Source organism: Nicotiana tomentosiformis, chromosome 10 (genome assembly GCF_000390325.3).
Source record: "Nicotiana tomentosiformis chromosome 10, ASM39032v3, whole genome shotgun sequence".
Taxonomy (NCBI): Eukaryota; Viridiplantae; Streptophyta; class Magnoliopsida; order Solanales; family Solanaceae; genus Nicotiana; species Nicotiana tomentosiformis.
Genome location: NC_090821.1, coordinates 77,646,420 through 77,671,146, shown reverse-complemented (window position 1 = coordinate 77,671,146; position 24,727 = coordinate 77,646,420). Strand labels below are relative to the sequence as shown.

General features: G+C 36.9%; 2 protein-coding genes across 8 annotated transcripts; one reads left to right on the top strand and one right to left on the bottom strand.

Moving 5' to 3' along the window:
* Positions 1-10,534: 10,534 nt before the first annotated feature.
* LOC104104350 (sulfhydryl oxidase 2-like) lies at positions 10,535-17,084 on the top strand. 4 transcript variants are annotated; one of them, XM_009612412.4, is made up of 12 exons: positions 10,535-10,918; positions 12,269-12,293; positions 12,796-12,888; positions 13,172-13,353; positions 14,085-14,154; positions 14,249-14,317; positions 14,400-14,473; positions 14,568-14,724; positions 15,371-15,411; positions 15,749-15,895; positions 16,020-16,466; positions 16,610-17,084. In XM_009612412.4, the coding sequence occupies exons 1-12, from the start codon at positions 10,692-10,694 to the stop codon at positions 16,629-16,631; spliced, it is 1,554 nt and encodes a 517-aa protein (XP_009610707.1). In that variant the 5' UTR covers positions 10,535-10,691; the 3' UTR covers positions 16,632-17,084. The 4 variants fall into 4 exon arrangements, with proteins under 4 accessions (XP_009610707.1, XP_009610706.1, XP_009610705.1 ...); XM_009612411.4 differs by having other exon boundaries at positions 16,020-16,507; XM_009612410.4 differs by having other exon boundaries at positions 16,020-16,511.
* A 2,687-nt stretch (positions 17,085-19,771) lies between these two features.
* Positions 19,772-24,518, bottom strand: LOC104104351 (uncharacterized). 4 transcript variants are annotated; one of them, XR_011411531.1, is made up of 8 exons: positions 24,149-24,315; positions 23,014-23,362; positions 21,418-21,489; positions 21,155-21,222; positions 20,901-21,051; positions 20,499-20,584; positions 20,327-20,416; positions 19,772-20,242 (listed from the first exon to the last, which is right to left on the bottom strand). XR_011411531.1 is itself a non-coding variant. In XM_009612413.4 (8 exons), exons 2-8 carry the CDS (start codon positions 23,257-23,259, stop codon positions 20,159-20,161), a joined length of 792 nt encoding a protein of 263 aa, XP_009610708.1. In that variant the 5' UTR covers positions 23,260-23,362; positions 24,380-24,518; the 3' UTR covers positions 19,772-20,158. The 4 variants fall into 4 exon arrangements, 3 of the variants coding, with proteins under 3 accessions (XP_009610708.1, XP_009610709.1, XP_070043433.1); XM_009612413.4 differs by lacking the exon at positions 24,149-24,315 and adding an exon at positions 24,380-24,518 and having other exon boundaries at positions 20,504-20,584; XM_009612414.4 differs by having other exon boundaries at positions 20,504-20,584; positions 24,149-24,287.
* Positions 24,519-24,727: the final 209 nt, after the last annotated feature.

Here is a 24,727-nt window from a genome sequence, read left to right as displayed (position 1 = left end):
TCCCTTCATTAGGTGACCTGAAGATGTGTTGAGAGGTTGGGCAATTAACTAATCGTCTGGTGTCTCTTTCCTTTCACATTTCGACTTGGAAGTGTCCCGCTTATCGCCTAGTTAAAAACCTCCTCGAGAAAACCCAAATGGGACAAAACTCAAGTAAGGGAAAAAGAGTGCGACTTGGAGGATGTTTTTTCTTAAAAGTTGAAGTACTTGAGGTGGGCGATGTTCCAGTTATTTGGCAGTAGTTTTCCTTTCATTGTTTCTAGTTGAAATGGCCCTTTATTTGTTGCTGCCATGATTTTGTATGGGCCGTCCCAATTCATCCCTAGTTTTCCTTCCCGCGGATCTTTACTTGCTTGTGTTTTGGCCTTGAGCATGTAGTCCCCGACATTAAGTGGTCTGATCTTGGATATTTTGTTATAATAGCGTTCTGCCTGCTGTTTTTGGGCCAACATCCTTACGTAGTCCATATCTCTTCGTTCTTTGACTTTGCCGAGCTCTTGTCTTCTACTTTCATCATTCCTCTGCCCGCTCTCGTGGGAGTATCGCAAATTGGGCTCTCCGACTTCCACTAGTATTACCGCATCAGTCCCATAGACTAACGAGTATGGTGTCTCTCATGTACTCGTCCTTGGCATTGTGCGATAGGCCCAAAGCACTTCTGGCAATAGCTCTAGCCATAAACCCTTGGCGTCCTCAAGCTTTTTCTTCATAATGTTCAGTAATGATTTATTGAAGGATTCTGCTTGCCCATTCCCCACCGGGCGGTACGGTGTGGAGAGTATTCTTTTGATATGCTACTTGTCAAAAAGTTCGGCGACCTTTTTACCAGTAAATTAGGGTCCGTTGTCGCAACTGATTTCTTTGGGGAGGCCGAAACGGCACACAATGTTTCTCCATATGAAGGCGATCACTTCATGTTCGCGTATTTGGGCGAATGCTCCTGCTTCTACCCATTTTGAAAAATAGTCAGTTAAAACCAAAATAAATCGTACGTTACCTCACCCCGCAGAGAGGGGGTCGTCGATGTCCATTCCCTATTTGATGAAAGGCCAAGGGGAGGTGACCGAGTGGAGATGCTCGCCAGCTTGATGGATTATTGGGGTGTATTTTTGGCATTGTTCGCATTTTTTCACGAAGTCTGCGGCCTCTTTTTTCATGGTAGGCCAGTAGTAACATGCCCGTATGAGACACCTGACCAGAGCTCGATTACCTGAGTGAGCTCCACAGTGGCCTTCATGGACTTCTTATAGGAGGCGTCGTGTCTGATTCGGGCCTAAGCATTTCGCTAGGGGCAGCCATACATCCTTTTGTATAGGTCCTTATAAATGATGTTGTACCTGGACGCTTGTATCCGGAGCTTCTTTGCTTCCTTTTTGTCATTTGGGAGTACGTCGTCCTGCAGATATGCAACAATACGGTTGCGCCAGTCCAAGGTTAGATTTATAGTTCTTACCTCGATTCGGTCTATCGATGAGTGGAGGAGGGTGACCATGTTTCCTTCTCCGGTTATGCTTTTAGCTGCTGCCGCTAATTTGGCGAGGCCGTCTGCTTCGATTTTTGTGCTAGAGGGATTTGGTCAAACTGGCACTCATCGAACTCGGGCAATAGTTTGCAGATCTCGGCCTGATATTTTTTCATCCTTTGCTCTTTGATCTGGAAAGTCCTTGTGACTTGGTTGAAGACGAGTTGAGAGTCGTAGTGTAGGATGACCCACCTCGCCCTGTATTTGAGTTCTAGCCTTTACCCTGCAATCACAGCCTTATACTCGGCGTCGGTTTTAGTCATGTCCGGGCAACTTATTGCCTGGCGAACCACTTCGCCTGTCGGGACTTCGAGTACAAGTCCCAATCTGGTCCCCGATGCATTGGAAGCACTGTCGGTGTACAAAATCCATAGATATTGTGGTCGCAGAGAAGTGTGGGAGGCTTCTTTTTTGACTTCGGGCATTATTTTTGCGCTGAAGTCCACGACAAAGTCAGCAAGGACTTGTGATTTTATCGTCGTCCATGGTTGATAAGTGATATCATGCTCGCTCAATTATATGCCCCACTTAACTAATCTTCCCGATAGCTCGGGCTTATGCAAGATGCTTCTCAAGGGAAAAGTTGTGACTACTGAGATCGGATGGCATTGGAAGTAGGGTCTAAGCTTTCTTGAAGCTATGACCAAGTCCAAGGCCAGTTTTTTGAGGTGGCGATACCTCGTCTCAGGGTCGACTAGGGTTTTGCTAATATAATAGATGGGAGATTGCGTACCTTTGTTTTCTCAGACCAGGGCTGCACTCACCACTACTTCGGATACGGCGAGGTAGACGAGCAGATGTTCCCCTAGTTCTACTTTGGCGAGTAACTGTGGTGATGATAGGTAGGCTTTTAGCTCCTTCAGGGCTTGAACACACGTGGATGTCAATAGGAGGTCGTTGTCCTTCTTGAGCACACCGAAAAATTTGTGACACCTATCAGATGATCTTGAGATGAATCTCGACAAGGCGGCGATGCGGCCGGTCAACTTCTGAACATATTTTTTGCTGTTTAAATGTTCTGGTATTCCCTCAATGGCTTTGATTTGGTCGGGATTGACCTCGATGCCTCTTTGTGATACTAGGAAGCCCAGGAACTTTCCTGAAGTTACACCGAACGCACACTTCTCAGGGTTCAGTTTCATCCCATATCGCCTGAGTATGTCGAAGGCCTCTTTCAGGTGGTCGATGTGATCTTCTTTCTTTTTGGACTTGACGAGTTGGTCTTTGAATATTTTGGTCACCAACCTTTGGTATGTCACCCCCGCATTTTTTAGTCCAAAGGGCATCACCCTGTAGCAGTACGTTCCTTGGTGTGTGATGGATGTGGTCTTCTCCTGGTCCTCCTCTTCTATAAGGATCTGATTGTAGCCCGAGTAGGCGTCTAGGAAGCTCAGCAGTTCATGCCCGATCGTCGTTGCGTCAATGAGCTGGTCAATGTGAGGTAACGGGAATGAATCTTTGGGGCATGCATTGTTTAAATCCATAAAGTCTACGCACATCTGCCACTTTCCGTTTTTCTTTTTTACCATGACCACATTGGTGACCCACTGGGGATATTTTGATTCCCTGATGGAGCCGTTTTCTAACAATTTCTCGACCTCCTCGCGGATTGCATTATTTATAGTGGAATTGAACTTCCGCCTAACTTGCCTTACCGGGGGGTTGAACGGGTCAACGTTCAACCTATGTGTGGCGATTTCCTTCGGGATACCTAGCATGTCTGCATGGGAAAAAGCAAACAAGTCCGCATTAGCAGTTAAGAATTGACGGAATTTACCTAGTTCTTGAAGCTTGTGGCTAACGTAGGCTATCTTGTTGTGGTCGTTACCATCAAGTTGGGCGGGGTTGAGGTTTTCTACAGTTGATCCCACGGCGTCTATCGTTTCGGGATCTTTAATAACATCCATTTTTTCGTCACATCCCGACCTCGACACTGTTAATTGCTATGCATCCTCTGCTTTACCTCTCATCTGTTGGATATATGTACAATCCTGGGCGATGTGATAGCATTCTCGAGATGTGCGTTTTTCTCCTTGTATGCTGAATATTCCCATGGGGTTGGATATTTGATAACTTGGTACAAGCTGGAGGGGATAGCCCTCATGGCGTGTATCCAAGGTCGACCTATTACGGCGTTGTACATCGTATCCTAGTCCATGATGTGGAATGTGGTTTCCATAGTGACGCCGCCGGCAAGGACGGGGAGTGTGATTCCCCCGGATGTTCATTCAACTGCATTGTTAAAACCTGTTAGTGTGATGCAGCGCGGTACTATCTTATCCTCGAGTTTCATTTGTGCAAGTACTCGAGGATGGATAATGCATGTGCCGCTCCCATCGTCTACCATAATGCGACTTACATCTATATCTAATATTCGTAAAGTGATAACAAGGGCATCATAGTGAGGGAAAACCAAACCGTGGATATCTGACTTATTAAAGATGATACTTTCTTCGAGTTTGTCGTACCGTTCATGAGTGATTGACCGTTTGAGCTTGTAAGTTGTAGAAAACTTTACGTTGTTGATTGAAACGTCGTCGCCGCTCCCAATGATCATTTGAATGGTGTGGGTTGGTGAGGGCGATTTCGGCGGTCCCTGGTGTTGTTCATGTCCTCGAGCAAAGTTGGTACTTCCTCGGTCGCTCAACAATTCTTTGAGGTGTCCTTAATGAAGCATGTTCATGACCTCCTGCCTTAGGATAATGCATTCCTCGGTTTTGTGACCTCGCTCTTGGTGGAATTCGCAGAGGGCGTTTGATTTTCTAGTGCTGGGATCTGACCTCATCTTTTGTGGCCACTTTACTTTTGGTCCTAGCTTCTCCGGTGCATAGACTATTTCTGAAGGTGACACACAAAAATTGTGAGCGGATAGTAAATGGGGCATACCTCTCTCGTTCCGGTGAGTCCCTGTCCTTGGCCTAGAAGGGCCCTCCTCGTTGCGGAAGGGGGGCATAATGGAATTTCTGACATATGGCTGATGCCTTTCTCGGTTGGATCGTGGAGCTGCAAGATCTCTCTTGGCATCATTTCTTCGATCCTTTCTTGTTTTGGCTTGTACCGAGGACAATCGATGGGTTGGTCCATTCAGGTCATCTTCGTCGGCACGGACCTCGGCACAGTAGGCATTATGTATCTCATCCCAAGTGGTTGGAGGATTTTTCATTAGCCGACTTAATAGTTTTCTGGTCGCCCTTGAGCCATTCCTGCTCAACCCGTGCTGGAAAGCTGCTACATGCATTCCTTCCGATACATTCGGTAAGGTCATCCTTACTCTATTGAATCGAGCGAGGAAGTCCCTCAATCCCTCTCCGGGTGATTTTCTGATGGAAAATATATCGTTCAGTCTTGCTTCTGCCTTTTTAGCCCCAGCATGGGCCGTTACGAACTTGTCGGCCGTCTCTTCGAATGTTTCAATAGAGCGTGTGGGCAGCTATGAATACCAAGTTAATGCTCCTCCGGTAAGGGTCTCGCTGAACTTTTTCAACAAGATGGAGGAGACTTGTTCTTTGGCGAGATCATTGTCTTTTACCGCAGTGACATAGTGAGTTACATGATCTTCGGGGTCGGTCGTACCGTCGTAAATTTTCTGGTAAGACGGCATCTTGAACGTCTTAGGTATGGCATGTGGGGCAGCTTCGTCACTATAGGGCGGCTCGACGAACCAACCAGCGTCTCTTTTTGGCAAGAGTTTTGGGGCACCCGGTATTTTGTCGATCCTCTCTTGGTGTTCTCTCATTTGATCCCGAAGTATTTTGTTTTCATTTTCCATTTCTTCCATTTCCCTTAGAATGGCCGTGAGGGTGTCGTTTCATGCGTTATTAATATTGTGAGTGATACCTGCTACTGAAGGGGAAGGGTCGTGCTGCTTGGCCACTGTTGGTGCAATGCAAGTCCATGCATTTTCTCTATCTGCCTCCTAGCGGGCTTGTTTAGGATGTCGAACAGCTTATTTTTCAGCCAGGCCTCGAGTAGCTTCTTCACCGCTGGTGGCGCCTCTTCCGTTGTGGACATGGAAGCTCCTTTACCACGGGATGCTGTGATACTGTTGTGAGGGAGGGGTGATCCACTCCATCGGGGAGAGGTGTTAGGCATTGTGTCTTCGCCTTCTGTTTCAGAGACCTCATTGATGGTGTTTAAGAGGTTGGTAGTGAGATCGGTCACTGCCTTCATCTTTTCTTCTCCTCTTTCTGCCATGTCAGGTCTGGGTGTACAAGGAAGTAGGATCCTTTTTTTTTGTGAACTGTGCCAGTTATAGATCTAGAAAAAACTAAAGATTAAACTAAGAAATCCCCACAGAAGGTGCCAAATTGTTTGACCCAGAAAAGTAGATGTTTGATTAAACTAACTAATTTAATAAAATAAAGAGGCTAAATCTAATTGATGATAATAACTTCAGATCTATAATTGATTGACACAGATAATGCTAGAGCAAAATTGAAAGAAGGAGAAAAGTGGAATGCGTTCGATGTTCCAAGATTCTTGATGATGGAGGAATATTGAGTAATAAATAGCAATAAATGGCATTAAAGAAAATAAGAAGAATGATTCCTCCAATACTGAATGAAAGGGATGATTCTTCTTCTAACAATAATGAATGAAAGATCGGTACTAGAATGAAGGACCTTTTTTGGATCTAAAAGAAAAAGTGCGGAATAATAGATCATTCCCTCTGTTTAGAAAGGTAATAGTTGTCTTTTGTTCAGAAAGAATGTTAGTCTTACAAAGTATGTTTTCCCTATGAGAGCCCCCTCTCTTACCCCTCTCCTTTTTTTATTCACAAGGACATGCCCCCAACTAATTCTAAAAGTACAAGTATAAAGAATATCTAACGGAATATTCTCTTAAAGTTCTGTTATCAAACTAGTTGTTACTATTCCTTATGATACTTGATCTCGGTCATGATTGGCTTGCTCCGCAATGGGTCCCATTAGTTACTGTTCGATTTCGACCATATCGCTTTTCACGATACCGCTTTGCGTCAAATCCTAAAGGAAGCAGATTTTTGGCCCATACTCAACTAGCAGTTAATACTATTGAAGTTCGTTTCTTCATCATATTGAAGGTAACCAAAATATGCAGAGATAAACCTGGAAATTAGCAATGAACAATAAAGCAGAAAACTAGAATTTATTTTCTCTGCCATGATCGCACCCACATTAGGGTCGTGAGACTCAAACCCGAGACTTCTGGTTAAGGATGCAGGAGTAATAATTACTCCACCACAATCCTTGATTTTACGATCATTGCTAGCTTTTTCTTTGAATAATTTTAAACAAAAAACTTGATACTAATTGATAAAACAATTAAAACAACCTAAAAATAATCGAATACTTTGGGGTGTTTTGTCAAAAGGGAAAGGCTACATAGTTTAAGTTTAGTTAATAGATAGAAGGGGCGACAATATCGATGGTCACTTGAGAGAATATAATAAAGAGAACAATGTTGGTATATCTTTCAGCAAGGGACAAAGAGTGTTTAATTTCTTTGAATACAAGAGTTGGTAAAATTCAATCAATTCGCATCATAAATCGCAACCTCTTATAAGTTGCATTTGTAGAATACGATTTATAGTCTCAATTAACGAATTTGACTTATAAATCGCAAATAGGATCTCATTTGGTATTTGCGACTTGTATATCACATTTGTTCTTTCATGCTTACATATCCATTTTGATTTTGCGATTTAATTGACTTATATATCTCATTTGTTCTTTTATACTTACATATCCATTTTGGTTTTGCGACTTATATAAGCTTATCGAATGCGTTTTTCCTAAGTTTCCTGATTTAAGAACTATATTTCAGCTAGTGACAAAGAGTGTTTCTTTCATACAAGAGTTGGTCTAAGTTGAACGCTCTCCGTTTAGCTTCCGATTTTTAAAAAACAATTTGAAGTCATTTTCTGGTAACCTTGAAAAATATTGAGAAAGTGATCCAATAGGTATGAATCTCATAAATTATCATTACAATCCATGTTGAAAATATAAAAATAAGATCTTTGCAATCAACTGCAATATAAACTATCAAGATATATGGTTAAAGAGTCCATAATTCAAATGGTCACTTAATTATCCCTAATTATCTAGTAAAGTTATTTTTCTTTCGTTTATAACAGAAAAGTCACTTAACTATGCATATAGCACTCAGAATGTCACTTAACCAAATTTCTCAAACTTTTGATGGCTAAATATCTATTTACCCTCTAAATTTTTATTTTTATTTTTGTCTTTGTTTTTAAATATCATGATTTTTTTCTTTTTAATCTATATTATAAACTTACCTATAGAACAAATAAATTTTATTATAAAGTAAAAAGTGTAAAATATTTGTTAAGCATATATAATATTGAAACAATAAATAATTGAGCATAACTTTTAAGCATATATAATATATATTATAAAATATATCTCTATTTTAAATTATTTATATTAAACGTATGGAATATAAGTTTTCAAAATTTTTATTCTATTTTATTTTCAATTTTGTAATTTCTTTTTTGAGTTTTTGTCATTACTATCAAAATCATTTATGCGAATAGATTATTCTAATTAAATTTTTTATTGTGCTCAATTATTTTATATTCCAACATTATATATGCTTGAAAAATATTTTGCACGTTTTACTTTATGAATAAATTTATTTGCTTTATAAGTAAGTCCATAATATAAATTAAAAATAAAAAATAATATTTGAAATGTAAAAGAAAGAAGATAAAGGTTGATAATTTATAGGGTAAAATAGATATTTGACCTTTAAAAGTTTGAGAAATTTGGTTGAGTGACATTCTAAGTGCTATAGGCATAGTTAAGTGACCTTCCTGTCACAAATAAAAGAAAAATAACTTTACGGATAATTAGGGATAGTTGAGTGATCATTCGAGTAATGAACTTTATTGTTAAATAGATGAGATCGCTCTTTACTTGAAATTTGGTAGGGAATGCATTTAAATTAATCGATTTTTTTTTGTTTCCCCATATTCGTTGTGATCCGACTAAATTCGAATTAGTGAAATTATTTTTTAGTCGAGTCAGTATTCTACTCTACAAATATAGTATTTAAAAAAACGAAAAAAGCTAAATATGCCCATGTACTATGAGAAAAGGTTTAAATATGCCCCTCGTTATACTTTGGGTCCAAATATACATATGCCGTAATACTATTGATTCAAATATACCCCTCTTCCGTTAAGTTTGTCCAAGATAGATATCCAATCTTACGTGGCACTAAAATTTGATGAGGTGGATGTCACGTGACATGCCACCTCAGCACCCCTAACTCATTTTATAAAATGGATTAGGGGCAATGGTGGTAGAGGGGAAGAAAATTTTAATGGTGGACAAAAAAATAGAAGGGAGGGGTAAAATGGGTTAGGGGCGCTGACATGGCACCCACCTCATTAACTGTTAGTGCCACGTAGGATTAAATGTCCACCTTAGACAAACTTAACAGAAGAAGGGTATATTTGAAACAATAATATAATGGGGATATATTTAAATATTTTTTTCATAGTACAAGGGTATATTTGGACCTTTTCTGATAAAAAAGTTGCAAAGTACAAATAACTTGACCAGGGAAATAAACAAAAAAAGAAGAAATTGCTCGACAAACCAAAAAGAAAGTGGCATTTGGTACTTGTACTTAGGGGTGAACATATGTCGGATTGGTTCGAATTTTTCAATTACCAAACCAAACTAATTGTGTCGGGTTATTAAATCTAATGACCAAACCAAACCAATAAAAGTCGGATTTTTTAATCTCGATTTTTCTTGGATTTTTGGGTTTTTTTCTTCATAAGGTCTTCATAGCATAAAACGTAGAATTTACGCTCCAAATATTTCTTTAATCCTAGTATGGAAGAACTATGCAAGGTATTTTTAGAAAAAAAAAATATGAGATGAGTCATGACATTGTACTAAAATATTCAACAATAAAGATAATAAAATCGTATAAAATAAATATTATTAATAATCCATAATGAGGATTACATAATCTAAAATTACTAAGTTGTTAAAATAAGTACGACTAATAAGTACTACTACCTCCATTCCAATTTATGTGAACCTATTTTATTTTTGGTCCGTTCCAAAAAGAATGACCCAATTCTAAATTTGGAAACAATTTTGCTTAAACTTACAATTCTACCATTAATGAGAAGCTTTTATAATCACACAAATACTTTGGGTCCCTTTTTGAATTGTTTAGGACCACAAATTCCAAAAGTTTTTATTTTTTCTTAAACTTTGTGCCTAGTCAAACAGGTTCACATAAATTGGAACGAAGAGAGTATTATTTTACTTAAACTTACAATTCTACCATTAATGAGAAGCTTTTATAATCACACAAATACTTTGGGTCCCTTTTTGAATTGTTTAGGACCACAAATTCCAAAAGTTTTTATTTTTTCTTAAACTTTGTGCCTAGTCAAACAGGTTCACATAAATTGGAACGGAGAGAGTATTATTTACTTGACTAAATGCCAAAAAAAATAAGCTATATATTTTATCTAAAACATGAAAAAATTAAAAATAGATATACAACACTATTGTCATTCTTAATACAATTAGATGGAACGTCTTTTGTTAGCATTATTTTCGATTTCATTTTGGTTTGGGATTTATTTGAGTTACTAATATTTATGAACTATAAAATTTATTGGAGCATTCAAAAATTATAAGTCCAAGCTTGAAATAATACGTTAAAAGATAAGATTATAAAAAAATTTAAGAAATATTTATAAACGACACTACAATAAATATTTTAATGTATTAAATATATTAAAAAGTTCTATACATGTAATGTTGGGTTGGGTTGGTTTCGGTTTAACTTTTTTTTTAGTTAAAATCAAATTAAACCAAACCAATTATGATCGAATTTTTTTTTTAATATCAAACTAAATCATAGTTGGGTTTTATTTCTCGGTTTGATTCGGATTGACGGTTTGGTTCGGTTTATCATTTTTCTTTATACACCTACTTGTACTAACAAAACCTTAAAAAAATTGTACTTTCTTTAGTTATTACCAAAATCAGATCGAAATCTTTCCCTAAATCTCTGAAACTTCTATACCTCAAATTTGACCTTCATCTTTGTCTTGTTCTCCCCCATTTCTGTAACTTTTTTGACATATATAACCTCTTTTTTTTCTTTCACTTTACACAAAATTTTGGTCATGACTTTTTGCTCTGTATTTTTACTGCTATTCTTGATTCTATTATTTTCAAGCTTTGAACAATCAGTTTCAGTTTCAAGTGGATCTCAACGTGTGATTCTTCGATCAATCATAAAGGAGAATAACCAAGATGGTGACTTTGCTATTGATTTAAATGCCACCAACTTTGATACTGTTCTTAAGGAGACTCCTGCCCCTTATGTTATTGTTGAATTCTTTGCTCACTGGTCAGTTCATATAAAAAAAATTATTTTTTGTTGGCTTTTTTTTTTTTTTGGGTTTTTGAGAATTAAATGTTTCTTGGAGGAACCATGTTGTTTAGTGGAGACAAAGTAATATAAATAAATAAATCTTTTTTTCAGGTTTGTTTTGTAAATGGGATTTTATGGATGAGTTTTTTGTTCTCTTGGGTTAATAACTGAAAATCTTAATGGCCCATTTTAGATTTTTTTTTTTTTTTGTTGTTGTTATATTGATATAATGTAAAAATAACATCTTTTTTTATAGCAAATTATGGGATCTACATGTTGAAGGTATAGTCAAGACTTCTCTATAATAGCATTATGTAACAGTAATTAACCGTAAAAACTAAGTTTTTCATTCTATGTTATGTTATAATATATGTCCTATATAATAGCATTTCATTATAGCAGTCAAAAAATATCGGAACAAATGAGGCTATTATAGAGAGGATTGACTGTAGTTTGTATATAATGTAAAAGTAACATCTTAGTTTGTTTCTGTTACTTGGTAAAGTTAGGATGTTCTTTTGTTTTTTGTTTTTGAGTTTGTGTGATTCTGGGAAGCTGGTGAGCAAAGAAGACATTATAGGTTTTGAGGGGCATATATAAAGATTGCGGTTTTTTAAAAAAAAAAATATTCTTTGATCAGCTAGAATACAAAGATTGTAGCTTTGTGGATGAGGGTTTAATTTGGATTGACTAAAAAGCTTAATTTATTGGTATAAATTAATCATGTGCTGGTTGGTAAAATCTTTCATTATGCTGGTGCTAGTCTTGTATTTTCGCTTCGGTTTTCTGATTGGTTCGCTTGTTGTTGCTCTTTACTTTTATTTTTCCTGCGCCATGGGTTTACCGGAAACAACCTCTGCCTTCTTAAAGGTAGGAGTAAAGTCTGCGTACACACTACCATCCCCAGATCCCACTTGCGAGATTACACTAAGTTTTTTGTTATTTTTGTTGTTGTATGGTTAAATGTCAATATAAGAGTTGGCTATGTTCTTTTTATTTCACCAAACTAAGAGTCGAAGGTGCTTCACAAGTTTTTGCAACTATTGGTTCTATATTCTACTTCTTAGTTGTTTAACATTCTTTAGTCAACTTGTTTTGCAATGAATTTCCAAGCTAGTAGAAACCGAATTCAGCGATGCTGAATGCAGTTTGTCTCAGTATAGGGAAAACGTAAAACGTTATCTTTACTTGTGTTTTTTACTTTGTAATTGTTGGCTGACTAATCTTGAGGTTGCTAGAGTCTATTCGTAAATATTCCTTTGTATTTCAAGTTCCTATTTGTATGCCATGTGATTCTTACTTGAATCATTTTTACTTGTCTTGCAGGTGTCCCGCTTGTAGAAATTATAAGGTATTACCTCTATCCCAAAAATGATGATCGGATTCAAATTACAAGAGTCAGACTTTGACAAGTTTCAATGTAGATTAAACATTAGGTCTTATATTTATAAAGTTATAACAATATAGTTGTTACTTATATTTATTTAGTTGTTACTTCTTGTTGCCACTGCTTCTTTCATATTTTCTTTAGCTGAGGGTCTATCGAAAACAGCCTTCTCTGCCCTCCCAGGATAGGGGTAAGGCTGCGTACTACATCCTACCCTCCCTAGATCCTACTTGTGGGAATCCACTGGGTTTGTTGTTGTTGAATACCCATAGACTAATAAATTCATAAAGATACTAACAAAACAGATAAAAACCGAACACTTGAGAAGTTAAAAGAAGAAAAAATTCAGACGGATAAAAAACAAATGATGATGAAGTCATGTTTCCAAATGAAAGTGGGTAAAATGGGATAGGATGAGTAGTTTTTTGTTGTAATGGTTCTCATAGAAGTAGCAATAATTTTGCAGCCACAATATGAAAAAGTTGCAAGACTCTTCAACGGGGCAGATGCTAGTCATCCAGGAATCATATTAATGACAAGGGTAGATTGTGCATCGACGGTATTGCTCTATGCTTTGTTTATGCTTCTAAGAAAATGCTCAATATTATCGATAATCTTTTCTTTTGCTTGATATGTTATTCTACGCCATTAGGAAGCATATTGATACCTTTTCCATTTTTCTGATGATTTCCCGCGTTAATGAAAATTGTTCGTCTTTGCTTAGGTCTTTATGATTTCAAAGTTGTTTCATATCATATGTAAAACCATGAGTTATGCTCTTTTACGATCTACTTAACCTAACTGATTTATTCCCATCACTTATCACCTTTTTGGCAGCACAGATAAATTCTAATCTTTGTGACAAGTTCTCTGTGGATCATTACCCGATGCTTTTTTGGGGTCCTCCTAAGAAGTTTGTTGGTGGTGGTTGGGGTCCAAATCAAGAAAAAAGTGAAATACTTCCGATTGAAAATGGACGAACTGCTGATGTCTTGCTTGGCTGGATCAACAAACAATTGGGAAGGTATAAATGAATGTCGTTTATAGGTTCTTTCCTTCATTCTTAACAACAATGAAGGAAACGTATGTTGCTAAGTAGTTAACAGGAGAGACGATGTTTTTTTTTTCGTTTTCGCTTTTAAAGGATAAAGTTGTAAAGTTCAAAAGTATAAAAGTTAGAATTTTGGCTTTATATTCTGTTCGAACTGGACTTCACTTTGGGACCGCTAAGAAGGTAATGTGAGCATTCCGTTTAGTTGGAGTAATTAGGAAGCGACAGGGAGGCTTGGACGGGCTTTATATATCATGAACTGCGTAACAAAAAAGATCTCTGCATCATCAAATTCGAAATAATGTTTCGATCTTCGACAACCACAACACTATAGGATGATGTCCTCTGAGATTTCAGTTGGATCTTGAAATTAAAAGAAAAATAGTAGTCTCAACTTCTAAACTACCTGGCGGAGTTGTACAAGCTATGAACAATAGATTGGTAATCCCATATTTCTCTACAACAATGATGCACTGGTAAAATTACTCATACAACTATATATCTAGTGATGTAATAATGTAACAGAAGTTGAGGTTCTCCGTATTGAAGAATGTGAAACTTGAGTGTATTTTATCACAAGCTATTGTTCACGTTATCATTCATTGTGCACTACTGCATAATAAGATGCTCCACTTAAAAGTTATTCTCTGATATGTCTTTGACTAGCTTCTGCATTCTTCTTTCCTTCAACTTTGAACTCTCAGCTCATATGGCTTGGATGATGGAAAATACGAGAATGAGCATCTTCAGACAAACACTTCAGATCCTGGCCAGGTTACTAGACCATGACTTTTGATTCTTACATAAATGAAATTTAGGCTGCCTCTTATATACTTCTTCTTACTTCTGCAAACTTTTGCTTGTGAAGATTGCCAAAGCTATCTATGATGTTGAGGAGGCAACATCTACTGCCTTTAGTATTATTTTAGACCACAAGGTAAAGGGCTGAATCCTCTGTCTTTGTTAGATCAATAATTTATGTCGACCAACTTTAAGGTGTTAGTCCTCAATCCGTGCAGATGATTAAACCAGAAACTCGGGCATCACTTATAAAGTTTCTTCAGCTTTTGGTTGCTCATCACCCTTCTAGGAGGTTTTCTCCTATTCTTTGGTGCTTTTCCGCATTATTGTAGGCTTATAACAATAACCACGTTTCCCTTACATGTGGAGTCGTATACTTATACTAGGTGCCGGAAGGGGAGTGCAGATGTACTTGTTAATTTTGATGATCTTTGTCCATCATCTACTATGTTGGTTAACAATGAGGAAGCTGAAAGTTGTAGCAAAAAGGGAGCTATAGGAAATTACCAGATTTGTGGTAAAGAGGTTCCTCGCGGATATTGGGTAGGTTACTTAACCCTGCTTCTTTACTGTAGCTGATGCATCTGGTGTTATTATTTAGTTATATATTCTTTAGATTTTTTCTGTTTCAGTTTCTTACTGAAAGAGGGAGTGTAACTAAGATGAAGTTTTTATGATGTAAAACTTATTGTTAAGTAGAAGTGATGTAATGTGTAAAATGTTTCTCCACAACCATGTTAAAAATAGAATCTTTTTATTCCGGAGGTTACTCATAGTAGAAGATTTATACTTCAAAACAACAACAACAACAACCCAGTATAATCCCACTAGTGGGGTCTGGGGAGGGTAGTTTGTACGCAGACCTTACCCCTACCCTGGGTAGAGAGGCTGTTTCCGATAGACCCTCGGCTCCCTCCCTCCAAGAACTCCCCACCTTGCTCTTGGGGTGACTCGAACTCACAACCTCTTGGTTGGAAGTGGAGGGTGCTCACCACTAGAGCAACCCACTCTTGTCAAGATTTATACTTCAAAAACTAAATGAAAATTGCAAAGCGCCAATCAGGGCAAAAGCTTGCCGAGGGACTCTAATTTTCACTACTTAGGTGAAGTTTGTGAAACACTTAAGTTTATGAAAATATGCTTTCTATATCTCGCAAATTTGTGTATGACAATTTATTTTCTACTGCAGATGTATTGTCGTGGCAGCAAGAATGATACTAGAGGTTTTAGGTAATGGATCATTCATGTAGTCTCTTCTTCGCATTACAAATTTTGTGATTGTATATTCACCAAAAACTGTAGTAAAAAAATATGTGCAGGCAAATGAAGCCTAAAGTGCCCGTTTTCTACCATCTGCTTATTTCCGCCGTCTTTTGTCTTTCCATAACTTCTTTTGATAACTAGCAGAACATAAAACAGGTCAATCAAAGAGAAAGGCTGAAGTTTGATCGTTCAGTGATAATATGCTTCTATTAACATAATACGTTCACAACTTTAATAGAGTTGTTGTATAGATAAAATTTGCTTTGGCAGTTTCCTTAGCCACATGACGTTTGTTTCTTTGCAGTTGCGGTTTGTGGGTTTTGTTACATTCACTCTCCGTAAGAGTGGAGGACGGAGAAAGCAACATGGCATTTAGAAGTGCATGTGATTTTATACACAACTTTTTCGTTTGTGAGGAGTGTAGGCAACACTTTTACGAAATGTGCTTAAGGTAAAAATGTTGTTTAGATTCGGTTTGTTTGTCAACTTATTCTGTCCGATTATTACCTTTTTGCTATCTGCTAATCCAAGTCAGGTAATGGTAACTGTTCTGTTCGAATATTCCTAATTTTCAGCGTGTCTACTCCGTTCAAGAAAGCACGTGATTTTGCCCTCTGGTTGTGGCGTGCTCACAACCAGGTTAACAAAAGACTGATAAAAGAAGAAGCATCCCTCGGAACTGGCGATCCTGAATTTCCAAAAGCTATTTGGCCTCCAAAACAGCTTTGTTCCTCGTGTTACCTCAGCCCAAGCAAAACAAGTGAGGAAAATAATAAGATCGATTGGGATGAGGACGAGGTCTTCAAGTTTTTGGTCAGTTACTACGGGAAAGAACTAGTAACTCTTTACAAGGACAATGAACAGCAAGGCGGTGGTAAGACTGAAAAAATAGTTGCCGAAGAGTTGGTAGCCTCGACAAATGCAGTTGTGGTTCCAGTTGGAGCTGCGTTGGCTATTGCAGTTGCGAGCTGTGCATTCGGAGCGCTTGCGTACATCTGGCGCTCACGACAAAAGAATCGGAAGTATAAATATATATACTCTTTAAAGAATATATGATTACATTGTAGGTATAACATATAATTGATATGTAGGATAGAGATAGAGGAGTTTCTACTCATGGTAGGTTGACATTCTTATCTTTTTGTCTCTTACCGGAACATTTCAGGCCACGAAGAAGCTGGAACTGAGTTTGTTAAACGGGACAGATCGCTCATCGCTGTAATTATATTTGACAAACAAGTCAAATGAGGCTTTATAGAGAACAAGTTGAGAGGATTGTATTGTATCACATGTACTGGAAACTCATATTGTATGTTTTTTATTATGCAAGTTGAGGTCACATATGCTATTTGGTCTTGTTCGTGGAATGCCATTTACAAGTCAATTACACAGGCTATGGCAAGAAAGGGCAGCCCAGTGCACTAAGCTCCCGTTATGTGCGAGGTTCGGAAAAGGAACGGATCACAAGGGTGTATTGTATGCAGTCTTATCCTATATTTCTGCAAGAGGTTGTTTTCATTGTTCGAACACGTGACCTCTCAACTGGCAGCAACTTTATCAGTTACGCCAGGGCTTCCCTTCAATTACACAAGTTATGCTGATAATGAATATCTTTTTGGACACCGGCGGTGTCACGGCCAGCTTACGCACCTTGACTATTCCATCGGGTACCTGGGAAGACCTAGTGTTTTAAGTTTTTGCCGGGATATGTTATTAAATGGGTGCATTTTGATGTTTAAAAAAAAAACTCAAATGATTACATGTTGGGTTCAAGTTGGGGTCTTCTCTTTCTCTTTTCACACCCTTTAATACATAAAAGTTAGCTTTAGGCATTGCAGTGGCGAAGATTGGATCAGCTTTGCGAAACGTCAAAATATTTTGAAACAAATTCAATTTCTCGGAATAATTAATAATTAGTAGATTATTTGATACTGGAAGGGTTTGTAATGATTTATGAGATATTTCTTACTTGATGTTTACAGTATCCTCGATCTCATTGATTGAGCTTACATTTTTAAGATAATGTTTGATTTAAATGTGTCTCTTTTCTAGTCAATTTGTAAACAACATTGATTGTGAGTTGTGACAATGGATTGTACTTTCTTTAATATGTTCCACTCACAGACGAGGGTACCTATTAGGTATTGGATATTTAGTCACGACACGTCTCATATTATTGAATCATTAATAATTAGAGGTCAAATATGATTCATGCAGTCACAACGTAATGGTAGATCAATTATCCACCATTCATAATTGATGCCCTGTCGAGAACGGAAGTAGCGAATCTCTTTCTCTTTACTTATACAATTTCGAAATTATCACACAAGAAAAATTCAAGTGAAACAAAAAAATTTATTTTAAATAAGACGCCTTCAAGATGTTCAAACTTGGCAGAAGTAAAAAAGAAAAATTCCGATAAAGGGTGTTCAAGATGTTCAATATATGTTATATATATCTAAAATTTAATATTTTACTTATATACACAGTATAATTTTTCGTAATATCTCGGACAAAGAATGTTCTAGTAAATAGAAGGTGATCATTCAACCACCTGTGATACTAAGACCAATAGGTTCAAAATGAATTTGTGCCGCAAATATTAAGCAATCTACTCTATGTAGGTGTCCTTTATTTCATTTATGAATAAGGCTGGTCAGCCACTTTTCTAGACCAAGATCAATAATTTCTCCTAAATATCCTTAGTTTCCTTTTTTTATTTTTTGTAATCTTATATTTTGCTTATTTATTTGGTGAGTTGTGGAGGGTGGAGGTGGATTGGGTAGGTTTCTTTAGACAGTAGAAGAGGACTTTGAACAAATCTAAGTTTTTAATGTTTGAGTTAGTGGAATAGAACTTCCCCCCTTGACCATTCAAAGAATATGAGTCTTCCCTTTCAACATAAAAATGAGAGTTTCTCTATATAGAACCACATGGTTCCTTAAAGGCTTCACATTGTCTCTTCTTTCCCAAATAATTAGATATAGTAAATAAGTTAGGCAAACAGAACTTTCTCAACCATGAAACACCAACTTCAATAGAAATGCAAGAAAAGGTTACGTACACTATCCATTGAAATAATTTGTGCACGAGTAGATCATATATATACCGTCAAGGAGTGCGGTGGGATAGTTAAAATGTTTTTACCTAATCAGAAGCATCGGATTTAAACTTTATAATTAGAGCTGTCAGAACGAGCCAGTCCGACCCAACCCAACTCAAGCCTCGTGGGTTTTTAAAATTTGGTGGGCTAGGACGGACCAGCTCGCCATATAAATTGGCCTTAAAATGGCCAGCCCAACCCAGCCCTAAGAGGGTCGCGGGCTAGGGCGTGTCGGCCCTTCAATTTCTTTTATTAAAAAAAAAAAATCTTTAATCCTTAAATATTTTTTCTGTGACATAGTCGATTAATCATGTAAACAATTTCTGTTTACTTAGAGCGTACAAAAAGTTTAATATTTGACTAGGATTCTCGTAATTGAAATTCAAATTCTGTATATCTCTAGCTCTTCTTTTTTAAAGTTACATGAATATTTTCTTAATACTTTTCTTTCATTTTCCTCAGATTAAAGGATTGCTTCAATAAGTTTATATGCTGAGATTTTTTAATTTAGGATTAACATCATTTGCTGATTTTATCATTATAATCCATAAAATTTTTAAAATTCCTGAAATTTGCTAGTGGTCAATTTTCTTTTTGTATTTAAAATTGATCTTTTCTATACTGAAGAGCAGTTTAATATTAATAATGTATTAAAGTAATCCAAACTGATCATTGGCCACTTGAAGTAATATTTTCTTTTGAAGAAAGATTATTATTGGCCACCTAAAACTTTTCGAGTTCGTTATTAGTTAAGCAAAAGAAAAATTAATTTTGTCATATTACATGCATGTCAAAAATCTAAATTCTAGTTGATATGAAAGGGTAAATGAGCAATCTGGGGTTGGGGAATATAGTTAATGATTTTTTTAGTTTTTAGTTTTTTTAAATATTAAATATTTAATTAATTTTTGGCCCACAGGCCGGCCCAGGCCCAGCCTCAATAAAGCCTCAAGGGCCAGCGGGCTATCTTGGGCCGGGCTTATAAGCCTCAGTTTTAAATAGGCTAAAAAGATCCTAGTCCAACCCTACCCAAATAGCGGGTTGAATTAGGCTGGCCAAGCCCATTTTGACGGCGGTATCTATAACTAAAGAACCATTCCGACTTCCACCGAAAGCCTTTTTCTCTCCCTTGGGGGGTAAGGCACTAATACAGTTTGGTCGGACCGGTGAGTTTCAGATACAATGATTAAATTAAAAAAAAAATCATTTATAAAACACTCACTATTGCACCATAAGGAAACCAACTTTTTTTGGCTAGATTTTCTATTCCATCAATGTGTTCATATACATAGTTGAACTTAACTAACTGTACAAAGATTTCTGACTAATTCACAAACTTGAAACCTTTCTAATTGGAAACTTGAAATCTTGTTCTTTCTATGCCCTTCTTGGTTTCTTCTTTTTTTCATTTTTTCCTTCCTCTACATTAGGTATTTCTTCAATCTACAACTTCTTTGACTGCTGATCCATCTTTCACAATCTGAAACACCAACTGCAGTACGCGCATGCGTTTTCATTTCCCATTCATCCATCCTCTCTGCAGCAATTTTTATGCAGCAGGACGCTGTAATAATAGTAGAGTAAACGTCACCTAACATATATCTACTACTTTCAAGGGGCATCGATGATGGGAGGTTGATGTGACAGTATCACGGGGCCAGATTCTTCATCAGACGAGGAGATGGGCAAAATAGCCTGTATTGAAAGGATGAATAGTTTAATTACTCGGACACAGTATATTGGGGAGGAACCTAAGAGAAAAGATGCCATATCACTCACCTGCTGGCGTTGGCGTCTGTGGCAAGACGTTACTGCTTTCATTATGATGTAGATAGGCAGAACAATGCCGGTAATTCTTAGCATTAGTAGCTGTTGGCAAAGGATAATAAGTTAGATACAATCTGGTGCAAGTGGACGACAATGTGAATTCACATTTTCTCTAGCCTAGTACCTTACCATGACCAAAGGGAACGAATAGTCCCCTCCTTGATTCACTATGATGGGAAGAGTGTGCCGTAAAACTAGAAGCAGCATAAACTGTTAAGAAAAGAACAAAAAGACAGAGAATCAAATTGCTGCATGTAAACTTAGAACATTGACTAAACGGTATCTCCTTGTTTGCGGAGTACAAAAAAGTTGTTCCAAATTCCAATTGGGCTAGTGATACTATAACCAACACAAGAAGTGGTGGGGGATCACATTGATTTACTTGTTTGTATAAAGTTTGGCCAGACACAAATTCTAGTGATTAGAAAACCACGTGTTCTTTTCATCATTTTGTGTTTGCTTATCTTGTTCGGCCAACATCAAATGCACTAACATGTATGCAGATAGAGAGAGAGAGAGATTATACAATTATCGCAACTGAACGACAACACATCATGCTTCTTGAAGTAGAAACCGCATAGTCATCATAGTCAGAGTTGATGAAATCGCGATCAGTTGAAACCACTGCTATCAGACGAGGATTATTCAAGTCTCTTCTGACAATTCCCCAATTTCCCCTGATTAAAGCACCATACACATGGTAAGCTAAAAGCTATATGGAATACGGAACAGAATATTTGAAGTCCTAATAATTACAACAAGAAAGACGAAGAAGGATACCTGAAATTCATCGGGATGCCTCCAAGTCGAAAAATAGGGGGAGGTGCTGTATAACCAGGCCTAAAAGGCTGTAATAAACACAAAATCCAACATAAGGATACTATTTACCAACATCAACTGAAGAACCAAGCACATGTTGTACAACAGAAGTGAACCAACATTGTAATACACCTAAAAGGAAGGATGGAGAAAAGGTTGCTTTTGTATAAACGCCCGTTTAGCTTGTAACTTTAACATAAAGAAAACTTAGAGAAGTTGCCCACCTGATGGCATATCTCACAAATGGTATCACCCTTCTCATTACACCACCTTTGCACGCATCTACGATGTGCATACTGAAAGAAAACCAAGCACAACCATGAAGAAGTTGCAGAACACAATATGAGCAGAAGATAAAATAAAAATGTTAGAATAAAATAAACAATTTTGGAGATGTGGAGAATAGGTAGGAGCGTCTCAAATTCGAAGTTAAAATGACATGCAACAAGTTATTATATGAGCATCACAGAAGAATCAGACATTAGAGAGTACTTTGAAGTAAGTACATAAGTGAAAATCCTAGAGCAAAGGTCTCTTTATCTGCTTCCCCCAACTTCTCTTCCATTTAATACCACATTCTGGCAAATAGGATAAGTTGGTAGGAATAAGAAGATAGCTGACTCAAAGACAGAGGAACTTCTCATGCCAACTAAAGCCAAAAATGCAGCAACATCACCAACCATCTCTGTTAAGCATCTGTACTGAAAACTACTTGAAAGTTGATTGTCTGGCTTCTTCATAAATTCCAAACATTTTTCCATATCTCCTATTTGTTTTTTACTTGCTCCACAATGTAGGAGCGTTGAAACAGGTGCTCCTTCCCCAACTCACCAGGGGGGCAAACCGAGAAAAGATAGAGGGATGAGTTTAAAGCATATTCAACATAATTTATGTCACAAAAGTGTGTTTTACGACAAGAACCTATACCGTTCCTTGAGATAGAAAGCTAATTAGGACAGAGCTAGCGCTCGGAATCGTGAGCTTTTAATGATGTAAAACATTCTAGTACTTAGCTAGTATGTTGCAGTAACAAATTGTAACCAGAAAGAAATTGAAAAAATTAACATGAACATGTGAATGTTTAAGTTAATACATAACAAACGATATTGATTTGGAAGGAAGCAAAAGTTACAGGAACACAATTAATAAAATGCATTTGTAACAATATTAATAATATCTTTTATTTATCCAGACTTGTCAAAAGACAGAACCAGTTCGGCACTAGACCTGACGGCTTATTAGAAATAACATGAGCTAATGGAAGCAAGCAACTAATTGCACACCAACTTTTGAGTAGTAGGAAGAAGAAAAATGTAACTGCAAATACTCAATAGGCACAAGTGCACAACTCACAGTTGATTTTTAAGTTCTAGCAGCATAAACTAGATCCAACAACAGAAAAAATGAAACACCAATAGACAGCATACAACGACAATTATGTATCAATCCCAAGCAAGTTGGGGTCGGCTATATGAATCCCCAGTTTCCAAATCGCTTCATTTTAAGCTCATCTCAGTCAAATATAGATAGCAACAACAAACAACAACAACAACCCAGTATAATCCCACTAGTGGGGTTTGGGGAGGGTAGTGTGTACGCAGACCTTACCCCTACCATGAGGTAGAAAGGCTGTTTCCAATAGACCCTCGGCATCCTTCCCTCCAAGAACTCCCCACCTTGCTCTTGGGGTGACTCGAACTCACAACCTCTTGGTTGGAAGTGGAGGTTGCTTACCATCAGAGCAACCCCTCTTGTCAGTCAAATATAGATAGCATATTGTATATTTATAAAATAATTAATAGTAACAAGGCTCAACAAACCTTCAAACTACCGCAGCAAGAGCAAGGAGTCTCCATATTTGAATCCATATCTTCATCTTGACATATCCTACATTCAACCATTTTCCTAGGAGTCAAGAAAGGATCAGATTCCTGAGAAGAGCAATCAGCCACTGGATCGTTCGTCGTTGATGTTGCTAGTTGTTTCTGGTTTCTGCTTTCAATTGCAGCCTCCAAAGTTGATTCAGTTAGCAGCCGATCAACCAAAAACACAAAATGATCTCCCATCCTTTTTTTTGTCAACAAATATCAACTAAGCACACACTTTTTCGAAATGTGATGTAACAGAAACAGTGATGCCTTAAACAATCAGCTTTCCACCAGAAATTGCCTGAAATTAGAAAATAACAGCAAACAAGTTGCCTTAGCACACAAAAGTTGTTGCAATCAGAATTGTCAAAAAACCAACCAATTATACAAAAGTACTTTTAAAAAAAAAATAAGGGGTAAGAGTATTAAAGTCATAAAGGAATACCAAATGGCCAACTTCCAACTACAAAACAATACCCAAAAAAAAAAGGCATAAGGTTTGAAATAAAGGACACACAACTTTAATTCAAAAAAGTATGACAAATTTGAATCAAAGACAAAATAAGGAGCTTAGATAAAGAAACTTCCTAAAGGAAACAAAAACACCCAACAATTAAAGAAAGTTACAAAAAACAAAACCAAGAAGAATAAATCCAAGCAAAAAAAAGTGAAAGTACCATGCAAATAACAAAAGGGAATAAAAAAAGATTGAAACTTGGGAACTCCAGATGGCAAAAAAATTAGCTTATGAATAAATTTAAAGCTATTAAGACATAAAAAAACCAAATACCAAGAAGAATAAAAACAAGCCAAAAAAAACATGCAAATAACCAAAGGGAATCAAGAAAAGTTTGAAACTTGGCAACCCCAGATGGCAAAAAGTGATATTTTGAATAAATTTCAAGCTATTAACACACAAACATAAAATTAAAAAAAAAAAAAAATTACCCAGATGCCAAAAAGTGATCTTTTGAATGAATATCAAGCTATTATAACAGAACAAACATGAAAAAATATTGAGAATTTAAGGGAATAAAACACAAAATCAATACCAAGAAGAATAAAACTAAGCAAAAAAAGATAGTACCATGTAAACAACAAGAGGGAACCCAAAAAAGGTTGAAACTTGAGAACCCCAGATAGCAAAAAGTGATCTTTTTAATAAATTTCAAGCTATTATCACTCAAACATAAGGAAAAACAAAGTACCCCAGATGCCAAAAAGTGATCTTTGAAATGAATATAAAGCTATAACAGAACAAACATGAGAAAAAATTGAGAATTTAAGGGAATATACTGAGGCAAAAAAAGAGACTTACAAGAAGGGGATCGGATATCTACAAGCTACGAAAGCTCTCTTTATAACTTAAAAAGATCTCTCTCTTTTGAAATGAAGCAAGAGATTGAGTGTCTTGGTCTAAAATTCAAAAGAATCACAGAAATAAAAAATGGGGTAATACAGTATATAAGGCTATTTATACTATATACAAATCAAGATTTGATTTGAAAAAAAAGGAGTTAGTAAAATAATGAACAGTATCTTTTCAGGTTTCGAGCCATTCAAAACGTGTCTCCTCCCCTTTGTTTCTCTTTCATGCTAATCACCATTTTTTTAAATATTAACACTCTTTCTTTTCAAATTTGAAACCCCACTTCCTATACACAAG

What these genes read in the sequence shown, in the direction of transcription:
- LOC104104350 (XM_009612411.4), top strand. Translation starts at nt 10,692, where the DNA reads ATGACTTTTTGCTCTGTATTTTTACTGCTATTCTTGATTCTATTATTT. An exon ending in GGGTAGATTGTGCATCGACG is followed by an intron (nt 12,889 to 13,171) that starts GTATTGCTCTAT and finishes TTGGCAGCACAG; the next exon opens with ATAAATTCTAATCTTTGTGA. An exon ending in GCTCATCACCCTTCTAGGAG is followed by an intron (nt 14,474 to 14,567) that starts GTTTTCTCCTAT and finishes TACTTATACTAG; the next exon opens with GTGCCGGAAGGGGAGTGCAG.
- LOC104104351 (XM_009612413.4), bottom strand. Translation starts at nt 23,259, where the DNA reads ATGGGAGATCATTTTGTGTTTTTGGTTGATCGGCTGCTAACTGAATCA. An exon ending in CTTGCTGCGGTAGTTTGAAG is followed by an intron (nt 21,490 to 23,013) that starts GTTTGTTGAGCC and finishes GTTTTCTTTCAG; the next exon opens with TATGCACATCGTAGATGCGT. An exon ending in ATTCGTTCCCTTTGGTCATG is followed by an intron (nt 20,417 to 20,503) that starts GTAAGGTACTAG and finishes CTTTGCCAACAG; the next exon opens with CTACTAATGCTAAGAATTAC.